Source organism: Zootoca vivipara, chromosome 12, assembly GCF_965207765.1.
Source record: "Zootoca vivipara chromosome 12, rZooViv2.hap1.1, whole genome shotgun sequence".
NCBI classification, from domain to species: Eukaryota; Metazoa; Chordata; class Lepidosauria; order Squamata; family Lacertidae; genus Zootoca; species Zootoca vivipara.
Window position 1 is genome coordinate 48,282,616 of NC_142595.1, and position 21,169 is coordinate 48,303,784.

Below are 21,169 nucleotides of genomic sequence, written 5' to 3' on the forward strand. Positions count from 1 at the left end.
GACCTCCGTCGTCATCCTGTATCTACCGATTCTCCTCTCTGGTTCCCAGTCACCCAGAACATGAAGGGATGCAGCAGGGGGGGCCCCACCGAGCCTCCCCACCTGACTCCCTTTAAAGCCCTCTTTATTATTTTTTTTATTTTCTTTTGCCCTTAAATTGCCTCTCCTTGCCATCAGTAAGGCAGGACTTCCTGTATTGCACTCTTGAGCACCCTGAAAAAGGCGGGACTTCCTCTTTTTCAGCCCCTTTATTGCAGGGTCTCTCCTATTGCACTTCTTTCCAAAGGCACACAACTTCTCTTTTTTTTTTTGCCCCCATAGGGGTCAACTCTTATACCCTCTAGAAGGCAAGTTCTCCCCTTTTCTCACGGTCAGGCCCTTCATTCTCCAAACCTCCTTCGGGGTGGGAAATCCACCTTTCGCCCCTTTTGTCCCAACACTGGGATTTCCAGGTGCCTCGTGCCACCCTTGCCCCGTGCAGGGGTGGCAGAGGGGCACCCCAAGGTGCTACTCTACCACCTGTTAGATACACAACAGGGCACCCTACGTTTTGCCTATCACCATTCTGCTGCAAGGGGGGGGGAGGGCAATTCCTAGTATGATCTATTAAATGCCCACTTTTCCATATTGGGACTTCCTGTTTATGGGAATCGAACAGTACCCCCTTCTCCAAAGCTAACAGGAATCTCCCTTTCACCCTCTCGTTAATTTATAGTGTTTTTATTTTTAATTATTCAAACGCTGCGAGAAAAAGGTTTATAAAAGCGTAAATAAAAAGTTCTTTTTTTTGTTTGTTTCTTCTTTTTTGTTTGTTTTTGTTTGAAAAGAAGGTTCCGGTTCCCTCAGGGAAAGGATGTGGCAGACAGAAAGAGAGAGATAGATAGAAAGTGAGAATATGAATGTGGAAAAAAGGGGAGCAAGGATTTTGCAAACTCTGTTTAAAAGGATGCCCAGTCTTGAGATGGGTGTCCATTTTCTCTCAGCGCCATCTGCTGGTAGGAAAAAAATGTGAGGCGGGAACAAATACAAATTTGATACCCTTTACTTTAAGCAAACAGATTGGCCCCCTTCTTTATACTTGTGTGGAGCATCTCTTGAGAGGGGGGGATTAATGTTCATGTGTACTGGATTGGCGGGGGGGGGGCAGGGCTTTGTTGAGTAGCAACTCCTCCCCCCCAAAAAAATCTTCCTTAGATGGTGGGGGGAGAGTTCTGAATCGACTCCTTAGGGGACAAGGGGGGGATTCAATTTCATGGCAGGCAGGCAGGTCCCCTACAGTCCGTGGTCCCCAAAAATGTTTTAAAACCCTTACAAGACTCAAAACTCACCCCCCCTTAGTCTCAACTCCCCCATTAAGATAATTGTGAAAAGACCCCCACCCACCCCGAGTTTCAAAGTGTGGGTTAAGAAAGATGGATTATGGAGCTGGGGTGAAAAGACCAGGAAAAGGAGCAAGAAAAAACAGTGAAATCTCCAGTAGAAAGAGAGCCCTTCGTATGTAAACAATCTAGAAAGGTCAAGGAGGGAGGGAGGAGGCAGCAAAAGGGTGGGGGTGGGGGTGTAAAGACAGTGAAAAAAGAGAAGGGGGGGGGGTTCCAGGAAGAAAGGCAGAGGATGAAGGAGATCGGAGTCTGTTACCAAACCATCGTTGTGAGGCGTTGGGGGGGGAGGAAATGGGGTCAAAGGCACCCCCTCTGCCCCCACCCATCTCAAGTGAGGAGGAGGGAGAACAGGTAGGCCAGACTCACATCAATCAACAGGACAGCAGCAACGACCAATGGGTGGGCTCCCTGGAAGAGAGGGGAAGGGGGAGGAGTCAGAAAGACCGGCCCACATCCGCCGCAAACTTAAAACAAAACGAAATTTCGCACAGATTCAAACATTCTGCAGAACATTCGCGCTTGATTCTCTCCCCCCCCCTTTTAAAAATGTTTACAGTACTTGCATATTTCTGAGTACAGGTATCACTGGTGCCGATACAAACATTTAGGAGTGCCAAAACTTCTCCAGATTGTGAACATTAAGATTTCAGATTAATCATTGGAACAAGCTACGTATTTGTTTCTGAGGCCTATTCAAGGCACTTGCATTGACATGAAAATGACTCAATGATTTGGGGATCCCAAAACCTGAAGGGCTGTTTCCTCTCAATATACTGTACTCCTGCCAAGGGCTTGGTGTGGTTTGCAACGAAGAGCAGTGGGGGGAAATGTAATACAGTGGTGCCTCGCTTAACAAATGCCCTGCTTAACGAAATTTCCGCTTAAAGAAAGGATTTTTCGAGTGGAGGTTGCCTCGCTAGACGAATTTGTTTTATGAAAAATTCATCTAGCGAATTGCGGTTTCCCATAGGAATACATTGAAATTCAATTAATGCGTTCCTATGGGCAAAAAAAATTCCAAAAAAATTCAATGCATTCCTATGGGATTCGCTAGACGAATTTTTCGTTATAAGAAAAGACCCGTGGAACGAATTAAATTCGTCTAGCGAGGCACCACTGTATAAATAAACTCAACCGAGGATCGCTAAAAAAAAGGGTCAGGGCTTGCTAGCCAAAAAAATTCATAGCACTGTGGCAAAAATTCCCAGGATTCTTGGATAGGAAAGGTACAAAGCACAGTTTTCAAATTTGGGGGTACAGCTCTGAGCTGGGTTGCTGCAGAATAGGAATGAGGAACCAGCCTCCCTCCAGACATTGCTCCCCTGGCCATGTTCATGGGGGGCTGATGAGAGCTACGAGTCCACCTGGAGAACAGGTGCAAAGGATGCAGACATCACCCAACATGCCACGCCTCTTAAGAGCGGTCTGTAAGCAATGGCAAAATGGAGCCTCCTTGTCCAGGAGTGATCTATCTGAGCACCAGATCCCGGGGGCTGCCAGGCCGAGGAAGGGCTCTGCTGAGGAGTTTGAATCAGAATATTGAGTCAAGATGAGCCTCGGCCAAAACTAGTGCTCTGGTTTTAGGACCGACTGTGTAGCGAGCTGCTCCTCTCGCATTCCCCTTCTTGCTGCAGTGAGAAGAGAGGCGGGGAGGGAGAGGGGTTCATTTGGGAAGGTGCTTGGGTGGGTGCTGATAAGGCACCCCCAGCCTCCTTGCTGAGAAGAGGAGCTAGCTAGCTATTTCTCCTCCTCCCGGCAGGGTGCTGTCCTTCCGCGTGCAATTCACCTCATAAATGAACAGTGGGAGAATTACTCGGGAGTCAGCATTCCAGCCAGCCACGTGGGGCTGCGTTAAATAGGGTGGGTGGGAAGACGCGGCACACGGGACGGGTGTGGGGTCCCCACATGGCTCTCGACAACCACAAGGGTGGGCAAATGTCCAAACGGATCCTTCGCTCGGATACCTGATATCATTTACTCTTTCTGAGCTCTCTTGAAAAGGGAGAGCGGCCCCTGGGGGGCCTGGACGCAGCTCTCAGACTGCCCTCTTTGCTGTTCCTGACCAGGACCTCTGGATTATTTATGACCTGCAGTCCTGCTTGCCAGCAAACTCCCAGCGTCCCCCACTGCGGCTCTCCAGCGATGGGCAGGGCCAACCGTTGCTGCAGTAGGGAAGGAGGGACCAGAAAGGATGCTGCTCAGTGCGGGATGCTGGTTGCTATGAGACGGGAGGAAGAATGCCGGCCAATCCCCATTGGAGGCCTGGCACTTGGGCTCCTCCCACCACTTCGGCCCCTCCCATTTCTTCCTGCCAGTATCATCACTTCTAGGGCCAGGGAAGGAAGGGAAGGGAAGGGGGGGGGAAGGAACTCAGAACAAAACGTGGAGCTCAATAAATAGAGAAAATGGAGGGAGGCAGGAAGAGAAAACAATGGAAGGGGACAGCAGTGGAAGACAGACACTCTGTTCTCGAGGGCAGTGGGGCTTAGGAAGCAAAGGACTATTACAGTTTCAGGAAATGGGGTGAGAGGATGGAGGGCGAAAGGTGGGGGTGAGGACCCACAGGAAGGGAACTAGCTAGGATATAATTGCTTCCAGCCTTTTGCAGCAAAAAATGGTGTCTTGTGGCACCTTAAAGACCTAACAATTTAACTGTTGCTTCTTCAGAGGAAGTAGGTCCTTGCATGGGGCAAGGAGTCCTGGGTCTTTTCCCTAGCTCTGTGCAAGAGGAGCACAGTTACAGAGTCTGAATGTGGGGTGGTGTGCTGGGAAAAGAGGGTTTTTTGGGGGGGGGTGTTTCGATCCCCTGCTTTATAAAAGGAGAACTTGCCCCAGAATATTTGGGGGTGGGACCATCTGTGTATGCAGAGAAAAGCGCTTTTTTCTTTCCGTCGATTACAACTCGACGCTGCGATTCCCACCATACTCCTGTGTTCAAAACACCAGGGCAAATCTCCAAGCCTCTGCAGGGCTTTCGTAGCCCTCTGGGGAGTCCCTGCCTTAAAGAGATGCTGAGAGACAGCACAGCGAAGATCTACTGCCCCAGTTTTTAGTTTTGCTGCTACTCAGTCCAGGGATTTTAAGCTGCATGGCACCTGAAAATCCCAGGTGGCTGCGGGTGCAAACTGGGTTAAGGGAGCTGGGTGCCAAGTCGTCCTCTGGGTTCCTAGAGCGCCAGACCAGAAGTGGCAGCAGAAGGTGGGGCTGAGCGAGACGGGGGTGGAGGAGAAATGTGAGGTGAAGCAGGACATTCTCCCCACACCCCGCCTATCCCCAAATTTCATAACTTTTCGTTAGAAGCAGTGAATAGACAGGCACCAAGTGCAAATGCAGGGTTAATTAGCTGGCTCTGGAGGGCCAAAGGGGAGGAGAAACCAGTGGTGGGCGGGGCCAGAGGCAAAAGTGGGCGGAGCTATGAATGCAAAGGTGAGCCTTGCACAGGTCCCGAGTTTCCACACTCCCACCTAGGGCTGAGCAATATATCACCCCAAACTGGTCCGGAGTCCATATCGTGATATCGGTTTCATAATTTTTGACCTGGCAATATATCGCAAATCGTGCCATGTGTCTGTGTGCGCTATGCAAAAATCACAATGCGGCGGGAAAAACACGAAGCCAGCCGATGCCTCTACAAAGCTCCACCCTTATTTCAGACATATATCGGTATATCGCAATGTTTAGCTGGTGATAAATCGTGATGTTGAAAAGCAGGCGTCACCCAGCCATACTCCCCGTCCATCCAGCCAAGAGGCATTGCCACAGACTGAAACACTTAAAAGAGGTTGCTAAGTAGGTCTGGTGAGGGGGGTGGCGTGGGAGACTTCCAAGGGCCAGGTTGGAAAGCTTGGAGGGCCACATAAGGGTCACAGGCCTCAGGCTCTAGGGATTCGGAAAATCTTACAATCCCATTACCCTATTCAAATCTGAGAAATAGTGGCCCTAATTTATATAGGGGGAAAGTTTTCAATTCAGCATTTTCTACATCACTGGGGAGAAACAGACCTCCACTGAAGGGTTGAAATGGACGGTTAACAACACAGCCTGTTTTGTGCCACAAATAATCGTCCTGACCCCTTTTTTTAACAGAGGTTTTGTGCCTTTTAAGATCTGCGTGAGATGTAGACGTTCCACTGGCTCAGTTTTCCCTCAGCGTTCGAGGGACAGCTTCACTCGCTCATGCCTGCCTATTAATCGTCTGCCGAAAAACACGCAAAGGTGTTTTTTGGAAATCGCAGCAGGAGCCTGCGGGCAATGCCTGTGTGTTTGCAGTTATGACAGCACAGAAGCGGGATATCTGTGATATCCAAACACGGCTCTCCAGGGGGCTCACTAGGCCTCACTCTCCCGGGGGCCAAAGTCTCAGCTCCCCTCCATCGGCTTCTCCTATAAACACAAACGTGGATCCTTTCCCTGCTCTGGAAGCTGCCTTACACCAACGTCAGGCCCGTCCAACGCAATTTTGCAAATCTCCAGGGTCTCCGACAGAAGAAAAAAGAGGCTTTCCCCCACCTCCTCCTCCTTTAAAAGAGGTGGGTGAGCAGGGAACCTGAGGCCTGGGGGAGAAATGTGGCCCCTAGCCCTCTCTTTCTGGCCCTTAAGAGTCTCCCAAGCCACACCCCCTCACTGGCCCTATTTCACACCCTCTTTTGAGTGTGTCTGTCCCTGGCAATGCCTCTTGGGTGGAGAGCGAGTGTGGAAATCAGGGTCCTGTGCAAAGGTAACCTTTGCATGCGTAGCCCCGCCCACTTTTGTCTCTGGGCCCGCCCACCACTGGTTTCTCTGCCCCCTTGGCCACACCCCTCAAGCGGGCCCATCACCCTCCCTGAGGGCTTTTGCCTGCCTGGAATGAGCCCTTGAGCTCTGATACCGCCTCTGGATGGATACAGAGGTTTGTGTGTGTAAAAACACAGCTGTTTCCCCACCTACTTTTGCCCCAGTCCCCGCCCACCACCGGCATGTGGCCCCTGGAAGACTCCCCTCCCTGGCCATGCGGCCCTGGGAGCGAAAAAGTCTCCCCACCCACGTTTTAACCGGAAGAAGCAAACCTGGGACATTTCTGCCAGCAGAGGAAACGCCTCTTCTGCAACTAGGGAGCTGGGTGTCTCGTGGGCCCCGAGGAGAGAAGGGGCCACAATCCAAGGCACCTCCATCCTGTTTCGCACCCTATGCAGCCTAGTGGGGCTACGGCAGCAGGAAAGTAATCCGGCCTGTGCTCTTACCTGCCTCTCCCTTCTTCGCACAGCTCCAGGGGGCTCCTCTCTCTCTGCCACGAAGGACCCCGTACCCCCAAGCAGTTCCTCATTCTCCAGCTCTGGGGCCCCGGGACCTCCTGCCGGCGTTGTCTCTACCTGGGTCTCCTCAGGATAAGGCCTGGAAGCCGCTGCTCCTTCCTCCTCTTCTTCTTCCTCCTCCTCCTCTCGGAGACTGCCAGAACTGCCGCTGGCAGGGCTGCCCAGCTGGGGGCGCCGTGGGGGCGCCCCCTCGTAATCTTCCTCCTCCGCCTCGTAGCTGCTGAGCTGCTCCTGCTCCCCCTCCCACAGCCCCTCGGGGACGAACCCCGGTGTCCGGGAAGGGAAGCTCCCCCGGCAGCCCCACTCGTCCTCGGGGTCGGAGGCCTCCGGGGGGAGGTGCTGGCGAGGACCTCCGTTCTCCAGGGGGGGCCAAGTCCGCCGAGGGTCCCCACGCCAGGGCTGCAGCGGCGTTGGAGGGTAGCTGGGGGGCAAGCTCGGGTCCGGGGTGACATCTGAGGGGGTGATGCCATTCTCGTAGACCTGGGGGCTGTCGTACTCCTGGAAGTCTGTGTCAGTGCCTTCCGAATCTAGCCGGCCGCGGGGCTCTGGGGAAGGAGAGGAGCCTAGTGGTTAGAGCGGAAAGAGCCAGGGGTTCAGAGCCCTTAGTTCAAAGACACAAGAAGTGGGGCATTGCGAGGTACGGTCACCATGGTGGCCGGGAACTGGGGCGGGTGGTGGAAGGGCTTGCACTCTGGATTCTGTCTCCAGTTGGAAGAGACCAAGAAGGGCAGAGCTGGCTGGTGGTATTTGACTCCTACTAAGTTAGATAAAATGTATACAACAAGTTCAATTAGCTGCTGGAAGTGTAAAGAGAAAGAGGGTACCTTTTATCATATGTGGTGGTCATGTAAGATAACAAAATCATTTTGGGAAATGATATGTAATGAATTGAAGAAAATGCTTAAATAACTTTTGTTTTTGTTTTTTTAAAAAACCAGCAGCCTTTTTATTAGGAATTATAGGTACCAAGACTTTGAAGTCATCTTATTTTACTTGTTATTTTGTATTATATTTACTGTTTTTAATTAGGTTTTGTAATTTTGGATTATGCGGAATGCTTTATCTGAGTGGATGTAGCAACCGAGTAATTTCGTTGTTCCCGCAAGGGGACAATGACAATAAAGATATCTTATCTTATCCCAAAAGAACAGAAAAGACTTTTTATGTATGTGACAACAGCTGCACGACTGTTATTAGCCCAAAGATGGAAAGAAGTAACAATTTCGACTAAGGAAGAATGGCAAGCCAAACTACTGGCTTGACTATGCCAAGATGGCAAAATTAACTGGGAGACTCAGGAATGAAGAAGATAATGACTTTTAAAAAGAATGGGGGAAATTAATAATTTAGCTGAGAACACTCAGCTAAATTTAAAATGTAAGCAAATTAAAACGTTAGCTGGACTTTAAGAATCACTTGTAAAGCAACAAGGTTTATGTATAACTTATAGTTATGAGAAGTATGGAGAATAGATTGATATGTAGGCTGGTCAAAAAATGGTTATTAGGAACCATATAAAGGGGGAGGGGATTCACGAGATTCAGAGAATCTAATGGATTGATTATATAAAGAATTTTGTTATTATTTTGCAATTACAGTGGTACCTCGCAAGACGAATGCCCTGTAAAACGAATTTTTCGCAAGACGAAGGGCGAAAACCCGATTTATGGTAGAAACCACACACAAAATCCTAACATTGCACCAAAATCCCAACCTTTCTGCTGCGTCAGACCAAGATCAGTCCATGTACTCTAGGAAATAAGATAAGAAATACCCTATGGGACGCAGGGGTCCCACACGTACGCCCCAATTCCTCTTGAAATGAAAAATAAAAAGCACTTCTTACAGGAAAAAATGTTTCCAAGGAAACAAATGGAAGTAAGGATGGCTAAATCTGCCAATTTTTGTTTCTCTCAGTTTCTCATTTCCCCAATATTAAGAACTGAAGAAGAGCCTGCTGGAGGCCAACGGCCTGTTTAAACCAGCATCCTGTTCTCACAGGGGCCTACCAGATACTTGCAGGAAGCCTGCAAGCCTGACGTGGTCGCAGTCACCTTCTCCCCCTCTTGCGATTCTCAGCAGCTGGTATTCAGAGCATACCTGCCAAGTTCTGGACTGCAGAATCCGGGACTGGCAGCCGCGTGACACCGGAAGTTGCGTAGATGCAACTTCAGGCGTCGCTTTGCCCATCTATGGGCACCGAAAATGGCCGCCGCCGACACCGGAAGTTGCGTCTACGCACTTCCAGACATGCGTAGACGCGACTTCCGGGGCCAGCGCCGACCATTTTCAGTGCCCATAGATGGGCAAAGCAGAAAAAAATAAATGGCCGCCGGCAGGAGCGGAATAAGGGAGAAAAACGGGAGACGAACTGATACGGGGGACCGCCGGGAAACGGTACGAAAAATCGGGGGTTTCCCGGGGAAAACAGGGTACTTGGCAGCTGTGATTCAGAGATGTAACGCCTCTAACCGCAAAGCGAGAGCATAGCCCTTGATAGCCTTTGTCCTCCACAAAGTCATCTCATGTCCAGTTTTCAATTTTTCCACAGCAGCCAGCAAATCCATTCCTTGTGAAAATTCCTCAGCGTTTCAACACAGATTGCAATTTTGTACACAAACGTTCCTGCAAAGCAATTTCCCCCAATAATCTGATCGGATCTAATCTGATCTAATGCGTCTCCATCCACACTTTGGATAGATTTTCTGCCCACATTTCTTGGCTGAAAAACTGCACTGCAAAATTCAGAGATGTGCGGATTTCAAAAGAGAGGCCGTGTTAGGTACGTTTTGCCTTTTACATGCAAACCAAGTCAAATTTCAACACCCCATATCCATCTGAAAGAAAGAAAATCAGACATAGTGTAACCCCCAAGGCGTTCCTCCTGGTAAATTTGCCAGAGAGGTGTTTATTTCCAGGGTAAACCCCCACTCCTCCCCCCCCATCCCAAACATCTCTCACCTGGCTCGGCTAAGATGGGCTGCAGTTCTTGAGCCAATATTTTGGCCAGGCGGGCGGCTTCCAGGGCCTTCTCGGCTGCGCCAAGAGCGGTGGCAGCCTTCAGACGAGCGTCAGCGGCTCTGCGAGGGAAAGAGGGCTTCAGAGAACTGCAGGGTTGAGGTGGAGATCTGAGCATTTTTCTCATGACACCCTCAAGGCTGGCCCAAAACATATATTGGCTGCCTCAAGGATAGCAGCAACTGCTGATCTACCCCCTTCCAAAACAATAAATAAATAAAATTCAAGGTGTATTGTACACAAGGGCAACCAAGTTATTTTGTCACCTGGGACAGAAAACCAAACGCTTCCCCTTTCCTGAGGGTCAGGAAACAAAATACAACTTTTTGAAATGGCACCCAAACCAGCTGCCTGAGGAGTTCTGCCTCACAGAGTCTAACGCAGGCATCCCCAAACTTCGGCCCTCCAGATGTTTTGGACTACAATTCCCATCTTCCCCAACCACTGGTCCTGTTAGCAAGGGATCATGGGAGTTGTAAGCCAAAACATCTGGAGGGCCGCAGTTTGGGGATGCCTGGTCTCATGCAAGGCTGAATAACTTAGAATCATAGAATCGTAGAGTTGGAAGAGACCACAAGGGCCATCCAGTCCAACCCCCTGCCAAGCAGGAAACACCATCAAAGCATTCTTGACATATGCCTGTCAAGCCTCTGCTTAAAGACCTCCAAAGAAGGAGAGTCCACCACACTCTCTAGATCAGGCCCTCTAGATCTAGAACTTGTGGCCCTCTAGATCAGGGGTCGGCAACCTAAGGCCCATGGGCTACAAGTGGCCCACGGAGGTCATTTAACTGGCCCATGAGCCGCCCCCGAACCGAGCCGCCCGCCCGCTGTGCAAAACTGGCACAACGCAGGGACTCGCTTCCATGATGCTGGAAATGGCGGCTATGCATGCGCAGACACCGGAAATCCACTGGATCTCCACTGGAGTGAACCAGCCCAGGCGAGGTAAACCTTGCCGACCCCTGCTCTAGATGCTTTGTGGAACTTCAACTCCCATCATCCCCAGCCGTTACCCACACTAACTGGGGCTGATGGGAATTGTAGTCCAGCAAAAATGTATGGAGGGCCAGAGGCTCCCCGCACCCCAGTCAAATGTTATGTCCAGCAAGGGAAGACTTGGGCCTTTCAAATTTCAGTGGCACCCTGTGCAAGCCCAAAATTCAGCATCTCGCCTTCTGCTCTGCAGAGTTTACTACATCATAGTTATGGCACCCTGTAGCGCCCCCTAGGCTCAGCACCCAGTATGGCAGAAATGACTGCTCTCTCTCTCTCCCTTTCCCAAATTGCTAAACACTACAACCTGTTTTCCACTGGCGAAACACTACCAGCCGTACAGACCTGGCCTGCTATAGTTTCTCCTATGCACAGCAAATTTTTGTTTTACTTACTTGCTTTGGGGTTCAGGAAAAGGGGGTGTGGCAAATAACGAACAAATAAACGGCAAAGCTTTTCAAGAAGGCTTCTGCCCAATCTAACTCTTGACTTATTCCCGTCCTCTTGTAGGGCCAGAGGTCGATGGGAGTTGTAGTCCAAAAAAAACCTGGAGGGCACTGTCACTTTAGAAGACCTTCAGATGAATTATGTGGGAACTGGGAACTGAGACAGCCAACTCAATCCCCAGCCCACCAACTCATGAATTCATGTATGTGAAAATGCCTTTACAGTAGCAGCAAGAGAGTCTGAGAAGCAGCTTCTCCTACCTGAAACCTCCCAGAGGGCGCGAGGTTGGCAAAGGCATTGTCATTTACGCTGCCTGCTTCGGGGTTTGCTATTAACAGGTACTGCAGAATTTTTAAATAATATTTTGTTATATGTACTGTCTACCTGCCAGAGCCTTGAGACTCTTCTCCACTCAGCCGTCATCAGAGGTTTAATGGGGAGGTGTGAGGACGGCCTTTTAGCACCAAAATTCTGGGATGCAGTCTCTGGCAAGAGCCATCAGGCAGGCTCCGAAATATTATTTGTTTAGACAAGCTATTAAGGTTTAATAACATGTTACCAATAAAGAACGTGTCAATTTCAACCTACAGTTTTAGGTCTGTTGCCTTCCTTGTGGGGTCTGACGTGATGTTTTGAACATGCCTTGTTTGTTACTACAGTCATACCTCGGGTTACAGGCGCTTCAGGTTGCGTCTTTTCAGGTTGCGTCCCGCGCTGAACCCAGAAGTACCTGAACGGGCTATTTCTGGGTTTCGGTGCTCGCGCATGCGCAGAAGTGCCGAATCGCGACCCGCACATGCGCAGACACAGCGCTGCGGGCTGCGAATGCTGCGGGTTGCGAACGTGCCTCCCGCACGGATCATGTTTGCAACCCAAGCGTCCACTGTATTGATATTATAAGCAGCTTTGGACATAGGAGTCCATGGGAAAGGGGGCTACAAAGTGAATTAATAATAACCACATGTCTAATAGCTATTAGAAAGCACTGACCTAGTTTGCACAAAATGCTAAGCAGTGGTTTGTTAAACTATGGTTCACCAAAGAATGGTTGATTGCCTGAACCTTGCCTAACTACGCTTTGGTTACTGCCAACAAACCACAGTGTGAAGCCATAGATTGTTGTTGGCTTGCGAAGCTTGGTTTATTTTAACTGGGCCTTGGTATCAAGTGTAAATCCTGCCATGACTATGGTTTGCTTCACCATCCCAGAAGCTCACCGAGCTATAAATGCCTGAGACAAGAGAGGCTGGAAAAGAAAATAAACTTTGGAGAAATAAGTCATGGTTTGCTTGTTTGATCACCTGTGGGACAACTCGTGGTTAATTCATGGCTACTTAAATGAACTGTGGCTTAAACAAACCATGGTTTAGTGTGCTGTGTAAACTGGGTCACTGTAGCACCCAGCAAACTAATTCTGAAACTCTTTTGAATACCTCAAGCTATTTTATTGACTTTTAAAGAATGCATAACTGTAAGGAAACCTGCTGCTTCTCAAAATATTTTCCAGAAAACAGAGAGCTTTTCTTTGGGCTCCTTCAAGCACGATGAATGTTCTGCCATTCCTGTTTGGGGAAATGATACACACCAAACACTGGCACTTTATTTCGGGATCTACTGCCCCAAAGAGACACAGCTGGCTCCTCCTTCCAAAGGATGATGGAGACCATCCTTTTCCAGTGGGATTTCTTTTTCTTTTTGACACAATATAGTGTTTCTATTTTGTTCCTCTCCTCTGGTCATTGTTCTGTCTGCCAGCTGCCTAACTTTATCACTGACATCGTCACTCTCTTTTCTAATCTGCTGGTTTTCCTATAGATTTTTAATTTTTTCCTCGTATGCCGCTATGGGAGACCTTGGATGGAAAGCAGCAAAACAAACTCCTCTGGGGAATCGGATCCTAGCAAAATGTGTCAAGCGTGAAACGGCCTCAACTCCTAGAAAGCCGAGTCCCAGTTTCTTCTGTGACACAGCTCCTCTTTCACTGGAAGTCCGGAAGCTTCCTCCAAAGCATCGCTTTGCTTCATTTTTATTTTTATAGGAAGTCCGACATCTCTCTGCCCCCCTCCTTTCTGCCCCCACACTGTCTGCCTTTGAGCGAGGGGCATCGTACCACCATTTCAAATTTCCCAAAGTTGATGAGGATGAGAAACATCTAGGAGGGGGCAGGTACCCTTCAACCCCTTGCCATACCCCAAAAGAAACACACCCACCCACCACGTTCAACACATCTAAGCAATGGTGCCTCAGAGGTAAATTCTGCCAGCGTCAGCGAGACTCGGCTCCTCGTGAACGTGTTTAGAGTCAGCATTTAAGCATGGTGTTTTAATAGCTGCACGTCCCCAGTACGTTTCGAAAAAAACCATGTTCACAAAGCTAACAACAACAACAACAACAAAAGAGTGAATTTTGCCAAGACCACTTCGTTCGACAGCCAGTGCCTCTCCCACCCTCAGCCTGCTCTGCTCCTTGCAGAACGCACCAGTCTGCGTGCCCGCCCTCACAACACCTTGCTCCTGATCACCCACGCAGAAACCTAGAAGCCAGCTACACTTTACAGTCTGCTTCTGCACAACGTAACAACCCAACACCCCCACCCTCACCCTCCTCCACGTACTCTGTATCTCGTCCTACTGCTTTTACGCCTCCAAGCCAACTTCCCCCACCCTTTCCCCTCTGGGAACGTACCCTATGGTCTTCCCCCTACCACCAAGTGCAGATCACACCTGCCCAACTCGTTCCCACCCCCACCTCCCCCTGGTCCTCCCATCCCTCACCATCCCATCCCAGCCCTGGTCCATGCCCAGCAGATGCTGCTGCTCGCTGTTGCCATAGCAGCCACTAGCCAATCACCTTGCCATTGCCCAGTTGCCTAGGAGACCAGGCAGCCTACACCAGGCTGTTAGGCCTTGGCGGAGTATCTGCCTCCCTGTTCTCCGCCCTGACAAGACACACTTTTTCCTCCTCTCTCTCTCTCTCTCTGAGAGGAATCTGCCTTACACCAAGTCAGATCACTGGTCCGTCTAGTTCAGAATTTGTCCACAATGACTGGCAGCAATGGCTCCCCAAGATTTTCAGACCAGGAGTCTTCTCCCAACCCAACCAGGGGTTTGCAAGTGTTTGCAAGAGAGATGCTGTGCCACTGAGCTATATGGCCTTTCTCTCTTCCCACCCCCCCAAATACACACCACACACACTTTTCTGAAGCTTTGTGGCCGTGTGAAAAGCAGGAAATCAATTGGCTTGCAAGTTACAGGAGGGAGCAGAAGGAAGAATAGATGTTAAAAGTGGAGGAACGAGCCATGAGGAAAGAGTGTCAGATGAGCAGGGAAGGCCAAGAACATCTAAAAGGCACATGGAGTGTGTAGAAGTTTAAAGACACTTGCAGGACTGGAATAAATCCTACGAAATGACTTTAAAGAGGAATAAGGAACTGCGAGATAAGAGTTGGAAAGAAAACCAAATGAGGGGAGGGAGGGAAGTCAAGCTCGGCAGAGCATTGGGAATGAGAGATGTGGAAATAAATGTTAAAAAGAGAAAAATTGTGTGTGTTGTTTTTTGAATGTTTTGTTTTGTGTAATGTGTTTAATGTGTTTATTTGGAAAATTTAATAAATTGTTCTTAAAAAATAAAAGGCACATGGAGTGAAATGGGGGAAAAAATATTGTGAAAGGGTGGGGGGGGGGAATAAAAAAGAGGAGGAAATAAAAGTGAGCGGCAGGCATCAAAAGCCATCAAAATGTCTTCGCTTTAAAGGCCAGAGATGGTGGCCTGGCGCTCAGTCCACAGGGGCAGCCCCTCAAGAGTTGATATTCCTTTCACCTTCCAAGTACCAGCTTAAGAAAAGCAAAAAACTACACACACACAGGCGTTACGGTCTTCTCCCACCTATGGTTAATTACTTTTATAGCTTATTTTCCACCAGGCGTGCGTGGAGGAGTTTATAAAGGTAGCCATCCACTTCTGGGACAGGGATCCGGTTAAGGGAAGCTCTGCCAGTCGTGCTTTTAAAATGGCTGCCTCTGTGGTGAGGGAGGGGGAAAGATGGTTATCTTGAACACCACCGAGTCGAGCTAAGCCAGCTTGCAGCACTCCCAACTTCGGCTGGGCGACAGGATTATAATCCTGCACTCCCAAATTGGATGGAAGGGTGCACAGTTAGGTAGGCAGGCAGGCAGGCAGAAGGACTCGGGCTATTTGAGTCCAGATCTACAGGACAGGAAAAAAGGCTTAGGCCCACACTTCTGAAGAAGAGGCCAGGAATCATCAGATAAACACACTTTCCAGGGGGGAAAAAGAGAGGAAAACAGCCGTCCCCGGCTGGGGAATTTTAGAATCCAAAATAAATTCATTTTCTTTCAAAGGCGGAGATTTAATTTGCCCCCTAATCCCAAGCAAATATTAAATTTAGTGTGGGTCCCTCAGACCCATATCTCAAAAATGTCAATGCGCCAGCGCGGTCGTAAACAAGCACCCTGTTTTCCCAATATTGCCCTACAGACCAATTCACCTTTCTCCAAAGTTACTGTTGCCACAAGTTTAGTTTTAACGCGAGCCAACAAAGCATTCTTAAAATATGCATGCATCTCCATAATGGGCTCAAATAAGCCCTTTTCTAACTTTGTGGAAAACTCTTTCCCAACTTTTTTTTTTATAATCCTCCCCTCACAAAAAAACAACCCTTCAAGCGATCCATCTCCCATTGTAAAAACATACAACATAAGAACGCTGCTGAATCAGGTCAGTGGCCCAGCTAGCCCAGCATCCTGTTCTCACAGTGACTGACACCTGTGGAAAATCCACAAGCAGGATTCGTACTCAAGACCGCTCTCTACTCCTGTAGTTGACAACAACTAGTATTCAGAAGTAATGCTGCTTCCAAAAAATCTACTGCTATTGTTAACATTCTTTTGCACATTATTATAATTATAACATTCGCTTTTCTTTCAAAATTTACCTCATTTCTTCACTGAGGAGGCAGAGCATAGCTATTGCGACTAGGAGCCATTTGAATTGGTCTCATCCTCTTTTAAAGCCATCTAGGCTGTCGGCTGCCACTGCTTCCTGCAGCAGCGAGTTCCACAGTTGCAACTATGAGCTGCGTTGTCTCTCTCAAGCACGGTTTGACCTTGTGCCACATCCCCATAAAACTATGCACGAGGAGCATCCCGGCACCTGCGCACCCACAAGCACCTTTTTTTGCCCTCACCTGGCAATGGCCACTTCCTGCTTCTGCCGGGCCATGCTGACTGCCCTCCTGGCCACTTCCACGGCCCGGTCCACCTTCTCCTTGACCTTGCTGCGGCGAAGTGGGATGAGGTTCTTCACCTTCCCGCTCACCAGACGGTTGAGCTTGTACTTGCCCTCTTCCTTGGAGCCGTCCGGGTAGGTCGTGCGGCCGTAACCATGCCTGCGGTTGCCCAGCCACTCGCCCTCGTACCGCAGCCCGTTGGAGCGGCGGCTGACCCCGTAGCCGCTGCGGCGGTCCACGCGCCACTCTCCGGCGTAGACCTCGGTGGAAGAGCCCTCGATGGTCAGCGCTGACGGCAGCTCCGGGGGCTCCGTCTCAGCGTAGCTGAGCGTGGTGGCCTCGCTCCCGGCCGAGCTGACGCCGGCCTCGCTCTTGAGGGACCCTCGCTTGCTCCCCAAAGAGGCCTTTGACTCGGCCCTGCGCACCCGCAGCCCGCTCAGGAGCAGGGAACGGCGGAAGAAGCCCCCCGATTTCTTCTTGGCGCCCTTGGGGAAGTCCGGATCGCCGGGGAAGGCCAAGACAAAGCCGCCCCTGGACCCTGAGGCCGGGCTGTCCCCGGGGAGCGGCGGAGGGGGCAGAGGAGGGGGCGGCAGGGGCGGGGCAGGGGCATTGGGGTCGGTCTCGCTGTGGAGCGACTCCAGAGAGGTGCGGCGCGGCGAGCGCACCAGGGCAGCTTGGCGGTAAGGAACGCTCTGGCGAACGCCGTAGCCGTGCCGCTTGCCAGACTGCCACTGGCCCTGGTAGGTCCCTGCAAGGGAGCGGAAAAAGAGAGAGGTTAGCCGGGGGAACAGGTTGGGGAATGCAGGAGACGCAGGAAGCAAGGGGTGGGGGAAAGGAAGAGAAAGTTGACCCAGTGGAAAGGAGGGGAATGGTCCCCCAAACCTGCCAGTTACAAGAGGACCACCCAGTGACATGGGTCAGCGGTCCACACTATTCTTGTGGCAGGTGGAACACTTCAGAAGGGATAAGGAATAAGGATGCAAAATAATGGTGGGCCTTACGGGGAACGTCCACCAAGAAAGGACTGAGAAAAACAAAGAAACAAGATGGAAAAGTGTGAGTGAGTTGATTTCGGTTTCGGGGGAGCCCATCCCTTTAGCAGATTTCATCCTCAGGGGTAAAAAGGTGGGTTTGGTTGAAGCGAGGAGTGGCATTTTCCAGGCTACCCATGAAACTGCATGGCCAAGCAGAGATTTGGACCCGGGCCTCCTGGGTTCACAGTCTATCCCCTACACCTCTGTGTTGGAGGGACAGAGGGAGAAACGGAGAGAACATCTGGGTGATGAAGAACTATCGGCGTCCGTATGGCAAGAGTGACGGAGTGATTTAGGGAACTGGAGAAGGGAAGAGTCGGTAGGAAGTAGAGAAATGGTGAAAAACAGCGTTTGGGTAGGTGGGTGGGTGAAGTGGGGAATGGGCCTATGGACAACTTGACACTAGGACAAATGATGGGCGATGCCGTGGAAAGGACCCCACCCTGCCTCGGGGATTTTTATCGGCCCTCTTACCTCCGTCGGCGTACGTCTCCATGCCGTAGCCATCCTGCAGGCCCTCGCGCCACATGCCTTCATAGATGACTCCCGACTGGCTCTCCCAGACGCCGGAGCGCCCCTTCAGCCCATGACTCCACTCCCCTTTGTAGCTCCACTTGCTCTTGCGCTCCACGCCCAGCCCGCTCCGCTTCCCTTGGCTCCAGTGGCCTTGGTAGGTGTTGCCGCTGGGCCAGGTGTAGACGCCCAGGGATTCGAAGCCACGGCTCCAGCGCCCGCTGTACTCCCCCTGGGCCCCGGGGCCTGTGCATACGCCGTAGCCATGCGCCCGGCCCTCCTCCCAGTCTCCCACATAGCAGCCGCCATCGTCAAACTCGAACCTGCCTCCGTTGGACATTCATGTAACGTATCTCCCCGGCCTGTCGGGCTGCAGTTACCCACGAGTCCCTGCACACATTTCCGCTCCCCCCTCTGGGGCGCCTCTACATGGCGCTGCCCCCCACGGAGAGACCTCAGCCCTTCACGCCTCCTTCCTCGCAGCCAGGCATCAGGGAAGCCCTTCCTGCTTCTCGAGGGCCTTCTGAGCTATGCCTTAAGGGCTACAGCCAGAGCGTTGGCAAGGCCTGGCTTTTTTTTGGTTGCAGACATGTAAAGGAGCCACCGGCAGGCGGAGGCTTCCTGACCAGAGATTCACGAGGCTTCTCCGTTTGCTGGGACAGAGAGGAACTGGCTGCAGGAAAAGGCCAAGGTTTAGTGGTTATGAGGCATGCAGTAGAGCGACACCTGTATTTAAAATTAGCGGTCCTCGTGCTACAGGCGTCCCCCAAAGCCTTTGGTTTACCTGCAGGCGATCCTGGGGGTCATCTTTAATTACGGAAGCGTGGAGGTCTTGCTGTTTCTGCCGGTAGAGATGCAAGAACACTACAGCCGCTCCACGGCTTTCTGACTACAAGCACATCTCCGGCAGCAGGCATACAAAAAGTCACACCTACCAAAACCCAGTGTTCTTCGGCTAGTGGTTTGCCGTGCTTTGGGAGCGAAAGACCCGAGCTGGTGTTGACTGTACAGAGCTGTGGGGTCTTCAAGTTGTTCTTGGACTGCAGTCATAGGAGGAGGGGGCTCTGAAACCAAGAGGATTTCTTTGGCTAGCACCAAACATTCCAGAGTTCCTAGAGGTCCCTCGTCATCGCAGACAGTTTTCCTAGAGGTCTTCGGCAACAGGAGAGAAGCTCTCAAATCGACTGCTTCCCGGCCTTCCACAGCTGGTGTCACGGTTTGGACAAGAGAGCTTAAAAGGGCCCTCTTGCCATTACAGGCATGGGAGGGCCGCGAGGCCTTCGGTTTACAGGCATATGCGGTGGTTACGAATCGCGGAGTTATCGGGGCCGATGGAACTCCTTGGAATCTTATAATAGAGAGTAGACAGTCTGGGAGCGGACAGGCGACTTTGACATTGTGTTCCCCAGGACCTGGTGGACGAGAAGAGGCAGTGGTACTGGCGTCGGTCAGCGAGCCTTCTGGAGGGCTCGGCTGGTTCTTGGCGGTGGTTATCAGGCCACGTGTGAATGGAGAAGGTGGGATCCTCGGGCGACAGGCATCGGCTGCAACAGGCGACGCTGCAGGCCTCCCTGCTTAGTGCCCAGCTGGGCACATCAGGAGCTGTTCAGAGAAAATCTAGGTGCTCACAGGAACCGGGGAGCCTCTTCCCAGGGCGGAGGAGAGGCTGCGGGGCTGCCAAAGGAGACCGCATGGTACAGCGGGTGTGGAACAACCTGCACCAAGAGACACATGGTTTTAGGCAAACATAACTGAAGTTGTCAGGGAGGGAGAGGCAGGCAGGCGGCCTTAGAGAGATGCCTTTTAGCATGTAAAGGTTTGCACACTGAATTAACTTCGGTGCTCTGTATTGGTATCAATCTCATAAAACACACACACACACACACTGCTGTGGGCATGCATACTCCGGCCACATACCGTAGGGCCATTTTTGTAAACAAGAACCAGAAAGCCCATTCCGTTAGGAACAGACCGTATTCGCGGCAGAAGCCAAGTTGACATCACTCGAGCAGAAAAGGGGAAAATCACAGACACAGAAGGTACACACAGGTGATCAAACAGATCTCAGGGAAAAAACCAGGGCACTCAAAACCCATTAAGCAGGCAAGAGGCAGAAGGGACCACTACTGCACACTAAGTCAGCGTTATGTGCGCATGCACACACCTCACATATACAGAAATCAGAAATGTGGACACACCAAACACCGTTTTAGCACAGGGGGGGGTAAAAGGGGGGTGTTGTTGTACACACACCCTTGCATTCCTTATTAGCTGGCTGCTCGTAGACATGTGCATAATAATTTAGTAGCCTGCAGATATGGGGACACAGGAACACACACGGTCTACTCTTCTGATGGACACAAGCAGCATACAAGAGAGACCCACAAAAAAAGGATGCGGGCGGAAAAAGGCAGATTCCCATGTATGCCACAACATGCACAAACCAAGCCTCGGCTACGAAATGTCAAAAAAAAACCCCAGCCCTGCCGAACGGAAAGAAATCTCTCGATGAGAAACGGCACGTTTGGGAATACAGCATCGAGCACTCAGGAATGGAAAGAACAGGTCTCAAAATTATTTCACGACTACGGCATGCAGAAAAAGAAATTGGGAACAGCAGCTTGCAGATGCACAGACTAGGTATCAAGATATATATATATATATGCACAGAGAGCGGGGAGAACATTGCAGGGCCACTTCCCCCACTTACCATGAGTTTATTCTGGAACCAGCGGAGGAAAAGAGAGAGGCACACGCTTCTAGAAAAGCGAGATAAGATAACAGACACACCCAAGCCTTGAGCGGGCGCATAGACAGGGAAGGAATCTCAGCTGGGAATACCGCCTGGCCGTGTCGGAGAGTAATGCAGCCCAGTGGAGCAGGAAGCCGGAGAAGACGGTTTGTGTAGAAAAATAGCCACTGGAAACATGAGCCGCAGGGATAAAAGAGAGAAAAAGAAGCGGCAGGAGCGGCAGTGCTGAAATGTGTCAGCATAAAGGCTGGTGGAAGGGGGGGGGGAGAGAGAAATAAAAAGCCCAGCCAGAGGCAAAAAAGAGGTAGACTCCAAATGGAGAGATCAGGTGGGAATAGTATGAAACATAGCGGATGGGGGTGGGAAGGAGGGAGAGGAAGGCAAGCGAGTGGAGAGCAAAGCAAGTGGGAATCCAGGAAAGGAGAGGCTGAAAATGTCAGCTGGAACGGAATATGAGAAGGAACCAGGATAATGGAGATGGCAGAAGGC

At 50.8% G+C, this 21,169-nt stretch overlaps 1 protein-coding gene across 1 annotated transcript; it reads right to left on the reverse strand.

The window, feature by feature from the left end:
* Positions 1–807: 807 nt before the first annotated feature.
* On the reverse strand, positions 808–20,802 carry JPH4 (junctophilin 4). The gene is made up of 6 exons (XM_088656250.1): positions 20,639–20,802; positions 17,890–19,643; positions 16,340–17,129; positions 9,635–9,753; positions 6,602–7,218; positions 808–1,790 (listed from the first exon to the last, which is right to left on the reverse strand). The coding sequence occupies exons 2-6, from the start codon at positions 18,266–18,268 to the stop codon at positions 1,710–1,712; spliced, it is 1,986 nt and encodes a 661-aa protein (XP_088512376.1). The 5' UTR covers positions 18,269–19,643; positions 20,639–20,802; the 3' UTR covers positions 808–1,709.
* Between the last annotated feature and the right edge of the window lie 367 nt (positions 20,803–21,169).